General features: G+C 60.5%; 1 protein-coding gene across 6 annotated transcripts in view; it reads right to left on the minus strand.

Annotated features, from left to right (window-relative positions):
* NBEAL2 (neurobeachin like 2) overlaps positions 1-19,615 on the minus strand; it is a 30,272-nt gene that overhangs the window by 5,930 nt on the left and 4,727 nt on the right. For 3 of the 6 annotated variants that reach the window (XR_005196466.1, XM_017519649.2, XM_037730276.1), the window contains exons 2-35: positions 15,083-15,171; positions 14,866-14,994; positions 14,681-14,762; positions 14,465-14,586; positions 14,253-14,335; positions 12,525-12,610; positions 12,141-12,423; positions 11,885-11,991; positions 11,273-11,353; positions 9,795-9,878; positions 9,289-9,387; positions 8,215-8,816; positions 8,002-8,134; positions 7,797-7,916; positions 7,254-7,575; positions 7,018-7,100; positions 6,805-6,897; positions 6,421-6,595; positions 6,161-6,294; positions 5,620-5,779; positions 5,283-5,385; positions 4,969-5,131; positions 4,720-4,878; positions 4,364-4,523; positions 4,122-4,207; positions 3,462-3,977; positions 2,615-2,793; positions 2,356-2,515; positions 1,979-2,116; positions 1,527-1,886; positions 1,292-1,441; positions 1,008-1,165; positions 718-842; positions 490-625 (exon numbers count right to left, since the gene is read on the minus strand). Coding sequence is in view for 5 of the 6 variants with exons in the window: in XM_017519649.2 (XP_017375138.1) it covers positions 490-625; positions 718-842; positions 1,008-1,165; positions 1,292-1,441; positions 1,527-1,886; positions 1,979-2,116; positions 2,356-2,515; positions 2,615-2,793; positions 3,462-3,977; positions 4,122-4,207; positions 4,364-4,523; positions 4,720-4,878; positions 4,969-5,131; positions 5,283-5,385; positions 5,620-5,779; positions 6,161-6,294; positions 6,421-6,595; positions 6,805-6,897; positions 7,018-7,100; positions 7,254-7,575; positions 7,797-7,916; positions 8,002-8,134; positions 8,215-8,816; positions 9,289-9,387; positions 9,795-9,878; positions 11,273-11,353; positions 11,885-11,991; positions 12,141-12,423; positions 12,525-12,610; positions 14,253-14,335; positions 14,465-14,586; positions 14,681-14,762; positions 14,866-14,994; positions 15,083-15,171 (5,660 nt within the window). In the remaining variant the exon portion in view is untranslated. Of the gene's footprint in view, positions 1-489; positions 626-717; positions 843-1,007; positions 1,166-1,291; positions 1,442-1,526; positions 1,887-1,978; positions 2,117-2,355; positions 2,516-2,614; positions 2,794-3,461; positions 3,978-4,121; positions 4,208-4,363; positions 4,524-4,719; positions 4,879-4,968; positions 5,132-5,282; positions 5,386-5,619; positions 5,780-6,160; positions 6,295-6,420; positions 6,596-6,804; positions 6,898-7,017; positions 7,101-7,253; positions 7,576-7,796; positions 7,917-8,001; positions 8,135-8,214; positions 8,817-9,288; positions 9,388-9,794; positions 9,879-11,272; positions 11,354-11,884; positions 11,992-12,140; positions 12,424-12,524; positions 12,611-14,252; positions 14,336-14,464; positions 14,587-14,680; positions 14,763-14,865; positions 14,995-15,082; positions 15,172-15,776; positions 15,917-19,615 lie in introns of those variants that run through there. The other 3 variants (XM_017519713.2, XM_017519839.2, XM_017519775.2) reach the window with 3 other exon arrangements.

Here is a 19,615-nt window from a genome sequence, read left to right on the forward strand (position 1 = left end):
GCACACATCTCAGGCTCTAACCTCTGGAACCCCCTTCTTCACAAGCCCAAAGGGCATCCAAGTGCCACTGAGTCATGAGCCCATCACGTGACTCCCCGAGATGGGGAGGGTCTGCCTAGTGTCTGAAACCTACTGGTGCCAGCCCCTGTCCCTCACCTGCCAACCATGAGGCTTCTGAATATTTTGCCAGGACGACAACCCTTGTCCCCTCCTCCCCTCACCCAGACCCTGCCCACTCCCTGGGTACCCTTCCCAGTCTGGTTTGTGTTTCTCGGTGCTGTCCTCGGGTGCCTGGCTGTTAAAAGAGCAACTCTCAGCCCTGTTAGGAGACTCTCCCATCCCCCATCTGGCTTTGTACAGTCCCTCCAGGGGAGTGTAGTCAAAGAGCAGAAGAGGACACACTCAAGAAGTCCATCACAGAGGCATGCACACGCTGGAGCAGACCCCTTGCCCTCCACTCTAGTCCAATCTCTCCAGGGTCCCACTCACAGGGTCTCCAGCGCAGCCAGCTCCTCCTCACCGAGCTGGTCCTCCTGCAGCTCCTCGGGTGGGGTGCTCACTTTGGCCTCTTTTGTCACTGCCAGAGGCAGCGAGGCCTCTTCGGTGGGTGTCAGGGGAACCTCACCTGCAAGGGGTCAAGGGTACTCAGCCGGAGCAATGCAGGATGGGAGATGGGAGAATCGAGTTGGGCGGACTCAGCTCAGCACACTCCCTCACCCAGATTGTCGCGGAGGGCGCTGGCTTCCAGGTGAGGGTCGAAATGATGGTTGGGCACCAGCTTCAGACGCATGCGTGAATATGTCTCAGCGCTGGACAGTTTCCAGCGGGGGGTGGGAGGGTCTCTGCAGAATGTCCCCCAGGTCATGGGTGGGTAGAAGGCTGTAGACACCCTCATCCCTCCCTGGTCCCACCCCAAAGGCAGTCTGGGGCTCCAGGTGGCTCCCTCTGGCTCCCTCCCTCCCAAGCCCTGCTCCTCCTTAGCGACCCCCACCCTAAGCCCGGCCCACCTCAACGCCCAGGCCCCGCAGGGGCTGGAGAGCTGGCGCCACAGAGCCCCCCAGTGCAGCAGGGCCGTGGAGTGCTGTGCTGCCCGCTGCTTCAGCGCTGCAGAGTAGCGCAGCCCCTCCAGACGCGCCCGCCTCTGCGCAGGTTCCAGCACCAGCTCCTGGGGCAGGGAGAATAGGTCAGTTCCCTGGCTGCTGCCTGTCCTACCCCCGTTTCTCCACCTCGTCAGCCATCCCCTGGAAGCATGTGTGAAGCAGCTTCCCATCCCCCATGCCGGGTGGCACACCTGGAAGGCCCGGCGACTCTGGGTGCGCTCTCGCTGGCACTGCTGCCCACTGCTCATAAGCATGTCATAGCAGGCGTTCCAGAAGCCAGACATAAGGTCGTGGCTCTTAGCATACGTATCCATTTCGAACTGGGACATGGTTGGCTGCACCTGGAGGATTGGGCAGGGAGAGGAGAACAGTGCTCGATGTGGGCCCCACCCCCACTCCTCTTCCTGGGCCCCCACCTCCAGGCACCTGTTTGTCGATGAAGTGGCGCCATTCGGGTGTGGCACAAAAAGCCTGGAAGTCTTCAAAGAAGGTGGGGCTGCTGTTGGTGGGTGGCAGGGAGGGCAGTCCCCACTGCAGCCCCAGCGGCTCATACGCACGGTCTAGCAGTATGCGCACCAGCGGCACCAGCCAGGAGCAGCGCTCTGTAGCTGCTGCAGCTGCAGGTCGGGGCCCTGCCTCATCAGCAGCTGACTCAGAGGAAGAGGTGTTCAGTGCCCGCCCCAGCGCAGCCTCCAGCTTGGAGAGAACGTAGCAGGCCTCCTCGCGGCGGGCTGGCACTACAGTCTGCAGCAGCATGTGTAATTTCACGTAGGCCTGGGCATGCAGCTGTGGGTGCAAGGGGGATGAGCGGTACCCAGCCACTCTCGGAGCTCCTGGCGCCTCCCATGCCCCTGCCCCCATGCTCACCCTGTGCTCACCTGTGGGTCTTCCAGCAGGATGTAGCCGAGTACAAGCCGCAGGCCAATCTGTGCCATCTCACGGAGATCTGCTGTGCCATTGGCCAGGTGGGGCCAGGCTTCCAGGCGATCAAGCAGGCTGCATACACCTTCAAAGAGCTGTCACAGATGACAGGTTCCCAATAGACATCACCAGGGGAGGCCAGAAGTCCATGGAAAGGGAGCAAAGTAAAGTTTGAGCTGGGGGCCAGGTAGGGTCTGTGCACACAGGCAAGTCACGTGCATTCATGCTTATGCACCCGCAGCTGCACACGTGTACCCACCCACCTCCCAGACCAGATGCCTGCTGGTTTGCATGAACATGAGTGTTCATGGGGCTCACGCCTGAGAGGTCGCACCTTCTCACTCCACAGCTCCTGGTTACCATGGCCTTCAGCACACAGGAAGTCCTGCAGCAGACGCAGCAGCCAAAGCACCTGCTGGGTGAGGCTGGCCAGGACCCCGACAGGGGCCTCCTTGATGTCGGTCAGGGCTGACTCCAGCATCATCTCCAAGAGGCTGGCGGGTAAGTGAGGAACTCAGGGGTCTGCCAGACGGTCTTCCTTCCTTCCCCCAGGGCTCCCTGAAGCCTCTCCCCCTCCAGACTTGCCCTCTCACCTGCGCTTGATGCAGTCTGGTGGGCGCACAAGTGTGGCTGACGCCCCCAGCTGGGTGAGCACCGAGAAAACCTGGCCACGCTCCCGCCAGGCAGCCTCATTGCTGCCTTCCACGCCTCGCCACGTCACTGAGAACAGCACGTTGGTGAGCAGGTTGCACAACTCTTCCTCAGAGGTTTGCTGTGGGCACAGGTTGGTGGTGTGGGTTGCGAAGGGAGGGAATTCCACAATTCCCTTGTGGGCTGCGAAGGGAGGGAATCAAGCTGATGCCCACCCATCCCCGCTCAGCACCCCTCCTGGGGTGGCCACCCAGGAGGTAGCACATTTGGCTAAAAGCCAGCCTGGCATTGAGGGCCTGGAAGAATGGTATAGGGGTCTCAGTTACTACCTGAATTTCAGGGGGTCTCAGTTACTACCTGAATTTCAGGGGGTCTCAGCTACTGCCTGAGTTCCAGGCAGAATCCTGGAGTCTTGCCAGACTCACGAGAAGAGATGAGGCAGTTCACATAGAATGAGCAGAGGCCCATCCCCAAATCCAGAAGCCCAGGCAGGGCCGTTGGAGTTTGCCGCCCTTAGACCCTGTAAGGTCTCTGCCTTACTGGCTCTCTTGAAGGCCCTTCTGAAGCCGGGCTGGTGTTACCCACTGTGACTCGTCATGACTCACCCTGTTCCAGGAGCCCTCTGGGAACACAACTGCAGATGAGAGCTATGAGGGGACAGCAACAGACCTGACCCGCAACCTTGGTCAGACAGAGCCACACCTTTGGAGAGGCTACACTGCCAACCCTGTGTACCAGAAGTGTCCACCCTTGGGTGCCATGTGGTGGCAGAGGGTGGGCCCACCTCACCTGTGGATTGCTGGTGTTGGAAGTATCATCCCCGCTAATGATGGGCTCTGGGAGGCTGCCGTCCTCCAGCACATTGGAAAGGCTGGAGCTGTGGCGGCCAGGGGCAGCAGGAAAGGGCCGAGGCCCATCCAGTGGGGAAGGAGTGCCCGGCTGGCTGGCTGGAGTAAGAGTCCCACTGCTGCCGCCACCACCAGTAGTGTTGCCTGAGCCTACACTAGCCCGTTCCAGGCCCAGGTCAAAGGGCGTGCCGAATGGGGAGAGAGCATGGTAAAAGCCGTCAGGGTCAGGGCAGGGGGCCTCTGAGGGCAGGAAGACATCAGAAGGCTCAGCAGGTAACTCAGTGGGCGGTTTGGGCGGGGCTGGCTCGGGGGAGGTGGGTGGCTCTGGGGAAGCGGGAGCGGGACTGCCAGCCGTGGCAGCCTCCAGGACATACAGCCGGGTCAGCACATCCTGCCAGCCAGCCTGTTGCGCCAGAAGCCGCACTGCATCTGGCTGTCCGTAGATGAGGTGGAAGAGCTGCAGGCCGGAGCACAGCAAGGGATGCATCCAACTGCCTGCCCCAGACCCTCATCCAGAGACCCCTCGTGAGACAGGCAAGGTGAAGGCCAGAGGGTAGAAGCCACCCTCCCCACCTCCAAAGCTTTTACGTCTCGTGCTCACCTGGCGACAGATGTGTAGGCGAACGCCGAGGTCAGCCTGGAGGGACAGCTGTACCACAGCCAGCAGATCTGAGAGGTTCAGGCAATCTGGGAGGATGGGTTGGGGGGGACCTGAGGGACTGACCCCACCAGGAAGGGCAGGACCCAACCCTGGCCCCTATGCCACTTCCTTCCTTCTTCCCACCTGCCTGCCCTGTTTTTCTGACACGTCGACCCCTCCACTTGGCCCTAACCAGGCTGTACCTGCCCCCCGGAACAGCTTGTAGAGGCCCTGGCAGAGCTGGGGGGAAACAGTCCCCTCAGGCAAGCAGGCAACTAGACCCTGGAGACCACACTCCCGCAGCCGGAGGCGCTGGCGGCTCCGCTCAGGTAGTCGCTCGTTCTGCTGCAGGCTGCACAGGATCTGTGTGGGGTCATCGGGGGACTGTCATCATGGGGAAGGAGTTACTGTAGGAGGGGAAGTCACTGTGCAGGTGTGTAGCTCAAGAGGCCCTTGAAGGCAGCTTCATCTGCTGGCCCAAGGCCTGCTGTGCCTCCCTGGACCCCAGGCAGGGGCCCCAGTGAATGGGATGCCAGGGGAAGGGCTGGGCTGGGTGTACCTTGCAGACTCGGTCGGGCAGCAGGGGCAGTGACCCTGGCCTCACCAGCAGGGCCAGCAGCACTTCGAGGTTCCCTGGCTCCAACAGAAAGATAGCCAAGGACTCCTGTGCCAGGGAGCCCTGCAGCAGGGCCAGCAGCAGGTCCAGTGCACCCACCACCTGGAGATGCAGGGTCTCACACTGTGACAGGACCCCACGCGGCCCACACCCCCCTCACCCAAGCCTCACCCTCCCCAACCTCCAGCCTACCTGGCCATCATCGCCCGTGGCCACCAGAAAGCTCAGCAGGATCTGCATGACCTGCACATCATCAGCTGAGAGGCTCCGCACCAGGAACTCCCTCGCCAGGCCCAGGAGGGAGGTCTGCACGGTGCGCAGGTCGTCAGCAGCCAGAGGGCGCTCCCGCTGCAGGCTGGCAAGTCAGCGGGCACAGCCAGCCAGGTCGCAGAGAAAGGCAGGGAGGGAGAGTGGGTAGGTGAGTCAGAGGAGCGCACTGCCCGGTCCCCAAGGCCAGTGGCCACTGTGTCAACCTCCCATGGCCCATCTGGTCCCACTGGGCTCACCTGTAGTGGGTGCGCAGAGCATCTAAGATAAACTGGACGCCGTACTTCTTCCGCAGCTTCTGTCTGTGATCCCGAACTATGCCGGACATGTACTGGATGTGGCCTGAGCGGGTATGAGCGGGGGCTCAGGCCACCAGGCTGAGCTGGGCCCTTCAGATCCTCCAGGCCAGGGCCATGCGCCTGTCGGACTTCCAGGGCAGAGTCACAGTCCCCTCACCACACTGCGGCATTCTGGATTCCTATCAGGTGAGTCCCTCACAGCCCCCAGAGCAGTGTTCTAACTTCTCAGTGCCCAGCTGCCCTGTGGCCGGCCCCTCACTCAGGCCCTCACACCTACCAAGGCGCACGGCAAAGTCGCTGAGGGTCCACAGGTGAAAGTTGAAGAGCAGATGCTGGTAAAGCAGGTACAGGAGGGGCCCGCCGCCCTCTGCCGCCACCTGCTCCATCAGCAGCTGGGCGGACATGAGCACATTCATGTCCATGGCCCAGCTGGGGACCTGGGGTGGGACAGGAGCTGGAGTGAGGGCTCAGGCTCTGCCCGCCTGCTGTCTGAGCTTCTCAACTGCCACCCTTCCCTGCGCAGCCATAAAGGCCACAAACATGGCCACTCACCTGCTCAGAACCCTTTAGGGCTTCCTGCTGTCTCTGACACGCAAGCTCTCTGCCTGCTGTGCAGGTCCCCACGCCAGTCTGTGCTGGCCCTTTCCCCAGATCCTCCAGGCCCAACCCTGCTCGGCTTTTCAAGGCCCCACTCAAGCATCACCTCTCCCAGGAGGCTCTCCCAGACTGACGGGGCAGCAGGTTCCCCCACTCAGTCCCCTCCATCAGACAGGCTGACCGTACCCCTAATCCTCCATGCCCGCCCCACCAGGCCCTACCTTTCGAAGGAGGGCCCCGATGATGGCAGCCCCCTGGCATTGCACCAGGCTCTCCTGGTTCACCACATGGCCCTGAAGGAAGTTCCGCAGCATCAGCAGAAAGGCAGCCACTGCGTTCCTCTCCATCCGTTCCTCTGCCGGCCACCCGGAAGGGGACAGATGCATGTCAAGGGCCTGCCAGTGGCAGGGAGATCTTGGGTACTCCAACCCCCACCATGCCAAGATTCTCTCCCCACAACATGGGCACCAGGGACACTTACCTGAAGATTTACCCAGTGGGAGAAGCAGGCCCTGGGTGTTGTGGCCAGAGGTCAGTTCAGGACCCACAAGGTCATGCGTTTCAGTTGGACCTGCCTCAGCCTCCTGGGGCCGTGCAGCCACTCGCTCCAGCAGGGGCAGCAGGGCACCCATACCCCCCACGCAGTTCACCACATCCTGGGGGAAGGGGGATAGCAGTGAGGGGGCCTTCCAGCCAGTTTCTTGCCCTACTCCACCCCAGCAGACCACCCAGAAGGGAAGTTTTGCTCTCTCAAGCTGGACTGTCCAAACCCTCCCGACACAGCGCAGCTCTCCAGCTGGCTCCGAACACACGTGTGCCCCATGCTCATGCCTCCTGCACACAGCACCCACACACGCTCACAGACCTTCACATCCCAGGTCTCCACTCTGTGGCCCGTCAGGCGGCCATCGAGCCCATGACTGGGGGACAGGTCCAGGCAGATGTTGTTCTTACAAGCCTAGGAATAAGGGAATGGGCACGCGGCCAGGGCGTGAGGGAGGAGGGGGTGGCAGGCAGAGTGTGGGAGCTGGGGAAGTAGCACAGTCGAGCCAGTCGCTCCCCCAGGGCCCTCAGATACCTGAGGTGAGTAATGGAGGAGCAGCTTGGTGCTGAGCTCATGTAGCTCCCCCTCAGGCTTGAAGGGTGCCGTCTCATTGGGCCCTGCGGGGTAGGGAGGGGGCTTCAGACCTTGCTGCGCCTCTGGCCAAACCCTGTGCAGAGACTGCCTGACCAGAGGACACACCCCCAGAGATGCCTTCTCCCCGCTGTACCCCTAGCTTCTGGCCTGGGGCAGAGGTGGAGGGTGCTGCATACCCAGGGTGCATAGGGTCCGCACAGCCGCTGCCTGCAGGGCTTCATGGAAGATGGCCACAGCCCCCAGCTCACCCTCCAGGGAGGTGGGGCTGCCCCACCGAGTGTCCTGGGTGCCTGCGAGGGTAGAGTTGATGCTGCCCTCCTGCAGGGGGGCCACCAGCCCGGACCCCCAGCCAAGCCCCGTGGAGGCTGGGACTGACTGGGAGCGGGCGAGGGTGGGGTGACTGCAGGCCAGGGTGGCGGGGACTGGTGGTGTGGGCAGCCCTGTGGTGGTGGTCGTTGTGCGGTGCCCAGCAGAGCCGATACAGCAGGAGGAGAAAGGCTGTGGGGCCAGGATTGGGGGAGCGGTCAGTTCACAGCAGAACCTGGAGCTCCACCTACATCCAGTTCCTCACAGTGACCCCCATGGCTGCACAGACCCCAGCAGCTAAAGTCTGAGGCCTGTCAGGGAGCATGGGACACAAGGGTTCCAGCCACACGCGGCCCACTGTGTTCCAAGTGTCCTCACCTACCCAAGGCCCCCCCAAACCTTGCTTGGCACACCTCACTGAGGGAGGGGCAGCGAAGGGGTGCCGTCTTGACCAGATGGCCGTCTTTGTAGACATGGACCAGGTTCTGGCTGAAGGGCCGGCGCCCAGGCACGTGGATGATAGCCACGCAGTGCTGGAACAGAAGCCTCACATTAGGCCACACCTGGAACTCAGCAGCCGTCCCTCTACTGGGCCACATGAAAGGGATAGGGTCTTACCCAGGCAGAGTCGGCAAAGGACACTTCGGGCAGACTCATGGTCAAGTACTCCTTCCGTGTGCACACAGCCACCACCAGGGTCCCGGCTGCCGTGAAGAAGGCCTCAAACCCTGAGCCGCTGCTGGTGAAGAAGCTGGGGGCAGGCAAGCCAGTTATGTCTGCTTGTTCCTGCTCACCCCGGCAGGAGGTCCCCGGCCCCTGGCAGGCACCCACCTGTACAGCTGCTTTCGCTGGAGTGGTTGGGTGGGGGCAGGGGTAGGTGCCGTATCCACAGGGTGCAGACAGAGCCAGGCATGAAAGGTGAAGCCAGGCCCTGGCCATCGCTGCACAGGGGGTACCATGATGCCCGCCATGCTGGGCTTGAGGTCAAAGTAGCGCAGAGCGCGTGCAGGACCCTGGTGCCTGGCCATGCCTGATAACACGCGGATGACAGCACCTGCGTGCCGGGCCTTTCCAGCCTCAGCTCCGCCTGGTTCCGAGTCCAGTCCTGGTGGGGGGCGCAGCAGGTGACGCAGCTCCATGGGCCTTAGTGACACACGGCCCAGTGCTTGTAGCAGTGCCAGCAGCTGCTCTTGGCAGCGGGCCCCCAGGGCTAGCCCTGTGCTGAGTGTCTCCAACAGGCACCCCACCAGGCCCGCCTGCACGCAGGTGGCACGGCTGGCAGGGCAGCTGTCACAGAGCCACCTGAGGCGTTGTGCTAGGAAGAGCCGCAGCTCAGCGGTGGGCAATGACGGCAGCCACTGCACCAGTACCAGTACCGGCTGCTCGTTGCAGATTGGTGGAGGTGGGCACATGCTGTGGTCACCCTCCACTGCCTGTGGGTGGAGAGAGTGACAGTCCCTGGTCAGTTATCAACTGACCCCACCCTGCCAACAGTGGGACTTTCTGGCTCCATTTACTTGCTTACAGCAGTGGTCACCAACATGGTCTACCCCATCCTGCCCACAGGTTGTGTGTGAGGCTCAGGAAAGTCGGAGGGGCACGGACGACCACCACCACTACTACGAATAGTCCTGAGGCACTGTCCTCAACCTTAGTTTTCAGCCTGCGTTGGCCTAACCCCTAACGCATGTTCCTAAGATAATACTGGGGCTGGCTAACATGCAGTTGCTTCCAGGACCCCAGGGCCAGAATCCTCATTCCAGGGACACTGCCATACGTGGCCAGGCCACACTACATACTGGCTGCAGTCAACATGGTCCCCAAGATGGAGAGCTCCCCATCTGTGGTAACCCTGACTCAGTTCTAGTTGCCTTTGGGACCCTGGTCCCAAGCCCCTTCCCTCACCATGTTGAGCAGCTCTTGCAACAGCCGATGGGTGGGGGGACCATGGCTCTGCAGAACTTCCTGCAGGTGAGGGTAGCCGATGCGTTCCTTAAACACCTCCTGTGTAAGGTAGTATGGGGAAGAAGTGAGCATACACATGGGCTCCAGGGCAAACTCAGATCCCCTGGAAACCCTGGAGGGGCATAATGTTTTGGGGTCCCCTTGTGTGGCTCTGCCTCTGGGTCACAGTGCTGGCAGGGGGTGGGCTGCAGGGGGATAGGGGGACGTGAGTCGGTCTCAGAATGCTGTAGATGGCAATGGGCCTACAAGTGTCCATTCCCATCCAGCCCGGCCTGATAGAGGATATGCAGCTCCCAGTTAGCCTAGGGCAGGGCAGTCACCTCCCAGGTCACTCGCTTTGCTCCAGAGAGCAGGATTCTTATAGCCACTGGCTAGGCCTGTTCTGGGGACGTGGGCACTGGAACTCTGCCCCACACCCTACTAAAGCTGCAGTGCAGCAGCCTCACCTTGGCCGAGGGGGAGCCTCTCATGATGCAGGTCAGCACTCTGACTACATGGACTGCAATGGCATCTGTGTCTTGGTCCAGGACCTTGGGGTGGGGAGGGGCCGTCAGGAGAGGCAGGGGCCAGGGTGTCACAGCTGGCAGCCCCCTGAAGTAAAAAAAGGTGCAGAGCCAGGTACCCCAAGGCATGTGGCATGTGCTGGTTCAGCAACTCTGTCAGAGCACCAGGCCTTCTACTCCTTACCCCAACTGCTGTGGCCCTATCATGACCGCGGGCACTCTCTGAGCAGCTCAGCAAGACCCACTCTGACAGAGGCCTGGAAAGAAGCCAAGCCTGGGAAAGGCCTCGCTGGGACAGATCAACGGTGGACATTCTCACTGTACCCTCCAGTCCCCCTTTCTCTGGTGGAGTTAGGGCCCCAGCCCCGAACTGTCCCCCCAAAGCTAGACACATGAGTACAGACATGCCAGTAAGTGCCCCATCACCCACAGTGATTGACAGGGGTCAGGGATTTAGTGACAATCAATCACAGGATGTTAGAACCAGAAGAACCTTCGAGACCTTTAAGTCCCACCTTGCCTCTTCCCCCTAGATCCAGGTGGGGACACTGAGGCTCAGCCTGGCTGAACCTGACAGCCAGAGGTATGCTGCTCTGTCCCCTGTCCCATCCTGAGGGGGTCAGGAGTTGGGGGGGCTTGGAGAGTCTGGCAGCAGGGACTAGGCCATATTTGGCTCCATGGGGACTTTGGTCCTGGCTCTGCCTGACTCCCTGAGTGATCTCAGGCATTGTTTTTCCCCCTCCAGGCCTCAGTGTCCTCATCTGTGAAAACAGAGAGGAGTCACTTTGCTCTGCCTGCTTTGCAGAAGAACAGACGTGCAAGCGCTTAGAAAATGACCAAGTGCAGTGAACACATAGGGTTACCTCATGAAGACAGAGGCAGGGTAGGGGCTCTGGAGGTTAGGACCCACAGGTTGAGCCTCCAGAAAGGGTGCCCACTATGAAGCTGCCAACTGACACCCTATAGCTCACACGCAAGGTGAGCCAGGGAGGGCATTGTCAGGGGCTGGGGGACACCTGACCTGCTGAGGGTGGGTGCAAGGATCTATGGAAAGAAGTGGCCCCATGAGGGAGACCCCCATCTCTGTGAGTGGCTACAGCCAAATCCTTGAATGTCTGGGCTTCTGTCTCCCCTTCTGAGAAATGAGGTGGGTGGTCGAGTTTCGAAGGTTCCTTCCAGCTTGGCGCGGCGCAGCCAGACCCCAACACCCAATCAAACACCAGGAAGGGGATAGACCACTTCTGTCCCATTTCCTAGGATGCGGACTTGGAAGGCAGGCAAGACAGCATGGAGGACCCACACCCATTGCTAGGCCACACCAGGCCTTACATATATCTGCTCATTCCCCCAGCTATAGTGCAGGAAAAGCTCAAAGAGGGAGTCCCAGGGGGTGTCTGAGCTTGTCAGCCCCAGGGTGGTACCTTCTGGACATCGGGCTCAGTCAGTAACCGGGTAGCCAGGTCACTGTCCCCCTCAGGGGGTGCCCGGGCCTGCAGGTACAGCTGTGGGGAAGGGGGAGGCATGGGGTAGAGGAGGCAAAGAGAGAGGAGGAAGATGGGAGAGGGCGGGGTTAGAGCAGGACCGGAGGCAGCTGCCAGGTGCCCTGCCCAGCACCAGGGAAGAGAGGGTGCTGAGCCCCCGTGCCCTGCTCAGATGGGCAGTCGGGGGGATGAGTGGGTGGGGAGCAGGCACTGCATCTGCATCTGAAAGCAGCGGCACCCTCCTCTAGCCCCTGTACTTGGGGCCAGGGAGAGGAAAACAAGGCGCCAGAGCAGCTCCCTCCCTTCCATAACAAGCCCCTGCTTCCGTGGGGCACAGAGCTGTGCCAAGCCTCAAACCCAGTCCTCTAGAGGCCCCAAGGGACAGGCCCTTGTCCATGCCCCAGACCCTCCCACTGAACTACAGGCCATCCCACCAGCTGCAACAACTGGCCCCGTTCAGTCCATGTTTGCTCAGCAGCAGCCTGGTACCCATGTGTGGCTCCCCTAGCCTCTGGGTTCCAGACCCTCACCCCCAGGCTGGGCCCTACCCACCTTGCTGTTCTGGATGAGGCGAGTGAGATGTTCAAAGCAATTGTTGCTGAGGAAGGTGGCTTGCAGCACTGGCCGGTCTTCACATGCTAGCATCATGGGGATGGCGTCTGTGAAGGGTCAAGGGTCAGGCACTGCCCAGACCCCTCCAGGCAGCCTTAAGCCTTCCTTCCCATGCGCCCAGTCTGGCCTTTCCATCATCACTTGGGCTTTCCCTTCATGGTACCCCATCCCCGAGTGCCTGGGGGCCCATACCCACCGAGCATGCTGACCCGGAGGGTGACAAGGGCCTCTTCCGGGCCTGAGCTCACACCAGCTGGCCAGTCGGCATTAAGGACATGGAAGTAGCTCTCAAGCAGGGCACGAAGCTCAGGGCCGCGGGGAGGGGCGCGGCTGGCATGCAGGACATGGACTGCACGCACCAGCGCCTCCAGCGCCAGTGGCACTAGGTGGGGATCCTGGGCTGGCCCACGGCCCCAGCCCCGCACCACACTCAGCAGGCCCTGCACAGAGCCGTCACTCACAGCCATCTGCCCGTTCTCCTGCAGGTGTGGGCAGAGATGGGCAGTGGGCAAGGGGCTCACCCAGCAGAGAGATACGGAAGGAGCCGCTCTCTGGCCCACAGGCTCACCTCCCAGCCTACCTTTCCTCCTGCGAGGACGGCGCAGAAGAGGTGGATGAGGCGCAGCAGCAGTACGGGAGGCAAGCAGTCTGCATTCTGTAGGCTCTCTGGGAGGGGGTGTGGGCAGGGCAGGGCAATGTCACCAAGATTGCAGGGCTATAGGCCCAGGGGGCTGCACAAGAGGTGGGTGCCCTGGGGTGGAGGGGAGAGGGAGCGGGGCCACATAAAAGACCCAGTCTGAGGTAGAAGAGCTGGCTCTGCCCTGGAAGGTCTAAGAAGTCACGGCTGTATAGCAGAGGGTCTGAAAGGGACACAACCCTTCTTTAGGGGACCATAGGGGAACATAGCCCAGCCCCGAGAGTCTAGCCAGCTCCCTAGATCCTTAAGCCCCAAAGTGAGGCCCCAGCGGGAGCACATCCTCCCTCCAGTTCCCCGAGGTGACCAGGGCTTAGTTTCTCAGATGCAAATCTCTTGCTCCCTCTGGCCCCGTGACAGTCGGCACAGTAGGCCATGCTCTGGGGACTCTGCTGTATCTACTATACTGATGCCACCTCCCCCCCGCCTATGCCTTTGCTGGGGACTTCTAGGGGCTTTCACAGCCTAATACGTAGGAGGCCCACCTGACCCTGAGCCAGCAAAGCTGGACAGGATGCCAGGCCACGGACTGAAACCCAGAGGGCAGAAAGGACCAGCCTTGGGTCACATGTGTGGGGGAGGGAGAGGAGCAGGGCTGGGGCTTGATTCTGGTTGGACGGGTGGCGGGAGGCTTCCTTGGGGAATGGGCTTTTGACGGGAGGCCTGAGAATGCAGTTGGAGGGGAGAAGGCACAGCATGGGCCAAGACCCTGAGGCAGGGTAACTGGTAGCAGTCTGGGAATGAGAGGACAGAAGCCAGGCTGGGCAGCAGGGCAAGTGGAGAGAAAGGCTGTGGGAGAAGTAGGATTTCATCTTCAGGGTGTCAGGTTGACATCAAGGGATATGATGAGAGGAATAAAATCCAGTTTGTTTTAATGAGAGCATTCATGCTATGGGAAAATAAAGGCAGGGAGCTCCCCAGGGGTGCCTTCCCACCTGGAGCCGCTGCCCCCTCTCTAGACCCAGGCCCACAGCTCCACGGGTATCACTCAGACACCTAATATCCTAATAGGCCACCACCTTCTCACAGCCCTGCCCACCTTCTTCCAGGCCATCTCCCACCCTGAGCCCATCTAAAGTCCTGGACAGTCTGCCTCCAATGAGAGGACAGAGGGGACGGTGGGGAGGGTCACTAAGGAGAACAGGTTCACAGGACCGCCTGTGAACAGGTGGCCATAGCTGTCCTGGGCATCAGATTCTCCAGCAGCCAGGGAGCAGCAGGTGGAAACACCTCTTGTGTCTCCAGGATGGGTGGAGCCTGGGTGGAGGTTATGGGGACAAAGGCATTGGACCAGAGAGTTTTAAGGTGGTCTAGATCAGAGGAGGGTACAAGTGGCTAGAAGGATCCAGGAGATGGGAGGGAAAGAGGGTGAGAAATCTGGGTGGGCAGGTTGACTCCACCGCTCCACCTGATGGGAGAACCTCACTCCAGCCCAAGATGTCCTTTCTCTTCTCTCTGTCCCTAAACCCTGGCTCCATCTTTGGCTCTCCCAGGCCTGCGTGCAGCCACCACCAAGTGGTTCCTGTGTATGCCAGGATCAAGGAACTGTAGGAAGGGGCCTAGGTTTGGGGGTGGGGCCAGGTGGGGCCAAGGGGGGCAGGGGCGGGGCTTGACCTTGGAAGAAGGCTCTGAATTCCCGGGGCAAAGCAGCAGGAGGGAACTTGTATTTGCTCTTCTCCTTGGAGCTGATGACTTCCCTGGGTGGGGGGGAGGGAGGTATGGGTGAGGCCAAGTACATCAGCCCGGATGTCACTCCTTCTTGGGCCCAGCACGGCCATCCTCTCCCCTGCCTCCTCTGGGTTCCCTGCCTGTGGGCTGGGTCTCACCCACTGCGCTGGCGCCGCCAGGTCTGGTAAGGGTCAAAGAGGCCCTCGCAGAGAAGCAGAGCATGTAGGGCCACGTTCTCCAGCTGGGCCCCTCGGCCCTGGGGTGGCGGGCATCCTTTCAGCTGTAGGTATGGGGAGAGAGGGTTAGCCCTGCCATGGCTACTGCCTGCTTCCCCACATCCACCCCCTGCCCACCCCAGGTGGAGGCCACTTCACCTCTGCCACCAACTTGGTCAACAGTGCCAGCACCCGGGATGCTAGCACCTGGCCCCGGTCTGCCTCTATGTTCTCCAGGTTTCTGGGGGAGCCAAGGATGAGAGAATAATAACACACCATGCCCTTCCCCACCCCCCTAGCCCACAGTTCTAGGCCCCTGCTTGTAGAGGGGACAGCAGGGACACCTGCAGAGAATGATGAAGAGCTTGAGCAGCAGCAGGGCTTGCTCCAGGTCCTCCTGGTGCAGCTGCTCGGCGAGGACATGCAGCGCATCCAGGGGCAGCAGCGGGACCTCTGCACCTGCCTCCTCCGGCCTGCAAGGAGAGGGGATACATCAGTGCTGAGGACCCCTCAATCTCCCCGCACAGTCCCTGCACACCCTCTGTGCAGATCCAGCCTCACCTTCTTGGCTCCAGAGAGGACAGTGAGATGCTCTTCTTGAAGGTTCCTACGAAGGCCTTCAGCCACTGCTGCAGGTAACCCAGGTCCTTCTGTAGGCAGAGCAGGGGAATGGTTGGGGGGCAGAAGGGGTGCAGTAAACAGTGCAGTAAACAGGGGATGCAGACAGAGGTGTTGAATGCATGGAGGTGAACGCAGGACATGGACAAGGGGTTAAAGGCAGGCGGTGGGTGTGGAGGAGGGGAGTGGGGGATGGGTGAGGGAGGGGGGAGGGCAGGACACTGGAAGGTCAGCATCAGAGAGTTGGGTACATACTGACCACTCTTCCAGGCACCCCACTGCTTCTCTCAGCCTCCACTCTCTGCTCCCACCTCCCTAATGCTTGCAGTCCTAGGCAGGTCTGACACAGCCAGGGGAGGGGCATGAGTGGGATGTGGCTGTGGCCCTCCCCTGGCTGTGTCAGACCCGTGTAGGACTGCAAGCATTGGTGCTAGGGCTACAGAAGGTGTCCCACACAGCAGCCACCCCTACCCAGAGCTTTGGGCCGGGTTCTCATCTGCCATCTTCCCCCTTCCTTCCTTAGCTGTGGATCCCAGGACACATGTGTACCATTAGACAGGCAGACCCAGACATGTGTACATCCTCATGCGCAGGCCCTGCCTTGCCCCAGGAACCTCCACCCACCCTTGCTGGTTACCTGGACCCCAGGCCCCAGAGCTGGTTCCATGGGCAAGAGGGGCAGTGGCTAAGCCCAGGTCTAGGCGCCGCCAGGAAAACTTTGGTGTGAACGGGAAACGTCTCCTCCGCCCCGGGCTGGGGCAGGAAGCGCAGAGTCACGATGGGGGAGGGGGGCCGCTTCCTCCTGGCAGACCGCAGGGATGTGGGGGGGCTGGGGCACCCTGGGCCCCAGTGAGAGAGGCTGCAAGCAACCTGGCCTCCACTGAGGGCGGGGCCTGGTACAGAGGGGCGGGGTCACCTGTCCTGGGTGGGGCTTGTGGGCCAGAGACTAGTTTTACAGGCACGAGGTCTGGACCTGGAAGATCTCTTATCCAGGCGAGGGTTCTGATCCTGCTGCTGCAGTACCCTTCACTCAAGGCACCCCCAGCTCCCTGACCTACGCCCAAGGCCTCAGGCCACAGAGGTTGTTGTGGAAGATTCAACTGTATCTTTGTCCCACTCCCCTGTCCCCCCATGTCCTGGCTACCTCACCTGGATTCTGCAGTTCCCTTTGCTCAGGAACACAGCTGATAAATCCTAGCCTAGCCTGAATCTGCTCTAACCTCTAAGCCCCTCCCAAGGGATAAGGGTGGGTTGTGGCTTATACAGGAGCTCCTATAGGCTGGCCCCATGTGGAGCTCCCAACCAGCTGAGTCCAGAAGGCAGCCTTCATTCCTAGAGTCAGAGAGGTGGATGGGGGAGCTAGAGTAGAGAAGGATGAAGAGGCAAGGGACACACCATGGTCAGCACTCAGCAGGCCTGAGGCTGCTCCCCAGGGGCCATGGACCTCACACCCAAGGACCTCCAGAATTGTCTTTGGATGGATGGCTAATTTTTGCAGGGATGTTGGGGGGCCGGGGCACCCTGGGCCCCAGTGAGAGAGGCTGCAAGCAACCTGGCCTCCACTGAGGGCGGGGCCTGGTACAGAGGGGCGGGATCACCTGTCCTGGGTGGGGCTTGTAGGCCAGAGACTAGTTTTACAGGCACGAGGTCTGGACCTGGAAGATCTCTTATCCAGGCGAGGGTTCTGATCCTGCTGCTGCAGTACCCTTCACTCAAGGCACCAATGGATGGCTAATTGTCTTTGGATGGATGGCTATAGGCCAGGCTTGAATGGCCCCAGGGTAAGGGGACTGATCACAGCAGACCCAAGCCAGACCCACAAAAAAACCTAGGCAGAGCAGCCCTGGGGCACTGAAGTGCAGATCTGAAGCCCAGGAAACTCAGAGAGGTGCCAGGGCCACCAAGGTACAGACCCACAGAGCCATCACATTTTGTCTGTCAGCTACATTTACTGACCTCTCCTGCTGGTCAGCCTCCTCCTGACCAAGCAGCAGGGAGCCCCAAATACCCAGATCCTGAGACAGCAGAGGTGGCCAGGGGTCCTGGACCATTTCCTCTGAACCTCTCCCATTACAGATGGGAAACAGCACGCACCACAGGGGATGCCTTATCTACTACCTTGTTTTCAGTGTACCTTTGAAGATGCTGAAAGCCAGACCTTAGTTCTAGGCCAGGGTCACTCGTGATCGCTAGCCAGCCAGCCCATGCTGACCATGTGACCCCTGACCCCTGCCTCAGTGGCTCCACAGACCCCTGCCTGCTTTCAAAAATGCCCCAATGCTGTCTTCCCCTCTTCTGCACCCAGTCAAGCCAGTCACTCAAAATGTGAGTCTTCCTGCCAGCTGCAGCTCTACTGAGCACCTGAAAGCCCAAATTGACTGTGTCTAACCCCTCCCCATAAAGGCTCAACTGCTGAGCCTGGCATTCCGGGCTGCTGGTCCGACCAGGACCTGCTTCTCCAGCTTCCGCCTCCCCTCTCTGTGGTTCACATCCTCCTGTCCAGGCCTCTGCACACCCTATGCCCCACTGCCTCGTGTGAGTTGGGTTTTTGGCCACATTATGGCCTCCTGGTGGCCATCACCTTGATCAGGACAGGGATGGGTCCCTCGCTCTCTACACACTCCTGCTTTCTGTCCCTAGAACCACACCCTTGGCCTGTCCAGTCCTGTAAACTTTCAGCAGGTTGGCCTGAGCTGGGTTCAGGGCTGGGGCAATCAAGACAGCCTTCATGGGCTCTGAGAGGGGATGACGAGGTCTCCAAAGCACAGTGTTAGGCAGGGGTAGGGTAGCTGCCTGTCCTGCCTCCCTCTCCGGAAGGCCTCAGGCCAGCTCTGACTGTGGCTTGAGACTGCAGTGTGTCGGGGCATGGAAGTCCCTCAGGGAGCCAGGGTCAGAAGGCAGAGAATGGCAGGGGACAAGAGCATGGTGGCTGTGCTGCATGTGAGGGTCCAGGGCCTGGTAAGGGTGGCCATGACGCTCAGGCTTCCCATGCCCCTCTCGGAGACTCTGCCTTGGTCAGTCATGGGTCCTTTCTCCCTTGCCAGCTCTGAGCAGGAACACGGCTCAGGGACAGTCCAGGCCCTTGCCCAACCTAACTGGGTCAAGACCTCAATCCTGCCCCCAACCAAGGGTAGGTTGGGAGCAGCCACACCTGCCAAGCCTTCTCCAGGGCACAGGCGATGCTCAGGTCCTGCAGCAGGGAGCAGGCTGTGGGAACGAGGAAGGCCAGTGTCCCTGAGAAGAGGGGGTCTCATGGTCACCTCCACAGTGACCCCAACTTACGGCCAACTAGCTGCGAGGGCGCTTGAGTGTGCTGGGGATGAGGGGCTCCCGAGGGCTGCTTAGGCTCAAAAACGGTCCCTGGATGGGCATGAAACTGCTATTCCTCTGGAATTCTGAAGTAACCCAGAGAGCTGAGGGCTGGTGGTTGTAACACTGGTACAACCAATGTACAGGGGGCTGTCTGCCAAGGTGACAGGGATCACTGAGCTGCCTGACACCATGCTGCTCCAGACCCTGCCTGACATACCCCAAGTCCAGCGCACAGTGGGCCTCGAGTAAGCATCCTTCACCATCACAGCCAGGTCCTCCTGGACCATCTGGCCGAGCAGCTGCACCAGGAGCACCTGGAGCACGTGATCAGCTAGTGGCGTGCTCTATCACAAGCTCACATCTTTGGAGCAAATACAGTCTTCCCCAACATCTGAGGTCCTGCGTGTCTGGTGCCCACCTCACCTCCAGCCACCACACCCCAAACCCACTGGACGCCCAGGTCCAAGGGCGTTACTCACTGTCTCTACCCCAACCGGCTTAGCTCTCGTTTGCTCTGCTGGAATGCCCCCATCAGGGGCATTAATGCCCTTTGTAGACCCCTTCCTGTCTGGTGCCTCTCACCAACCGAATCAGTGGTGAGGGCATGGGTTCCAGAGTCCAGTCCTCATTCTAACTCTCAGTAGCTTGTTACTTAACATAGAGACTTCTTTAAAACCATCGCTTTGCTTCATGGGTAACAGTTCTCCAGCCACACCTACCCAACTAGAGGTCAGGGTAAGGTGAGTGGAGCTCCAGATCCAGGGGCTCTGGCCTGCCGGAGCTCCCTGAATTTCAGGCAACAACCCGCAGCCCCCTCTGTGAGTGACAGTAAGAGGTGTTAATGGACCCCAGGGAAGAGCTAGGAGCAGGAAGGGAGAGAAGAGCACAGCTCAAGAGTTAGCTCCTCTCAGGGCCGGGCGCGGTGGCTCATGCCTGTAATCCCAGCACTTTGGGAGGCTGAGGCGGGTGGATCACGAGGTCAACAGATCGAGACCATCCTCGTCACCACGGTGAAACCCCGTCTCTACTAAAACTACAAAAAATGAGCTGAGCATGGTGGCGCGTGCCTGTAATCCCAGCTACTCAGGAGGCTGAGGCAGGAGAATTGCCTGAACCCAGGAGGCGGAGGTTGCGGTGAGCCGAGATCGCGCCATTGCACTCCAG

The sequence above is a fragment of the Cebus imitator genome, unplaced genomic scaffold (assembly GCF_001604975.1).
Source record: "Cebus imitator isolate Cc_AM_T3 unplaced genomic scaffold, Cebus_imitator-1.0 Scaffold0, whole genome shotgun sequence".
NCBI lineage: Eukaryota > Metazoa > Chordata > Mammalia > Primates > Cebidae > Cebus > Cebus imitator.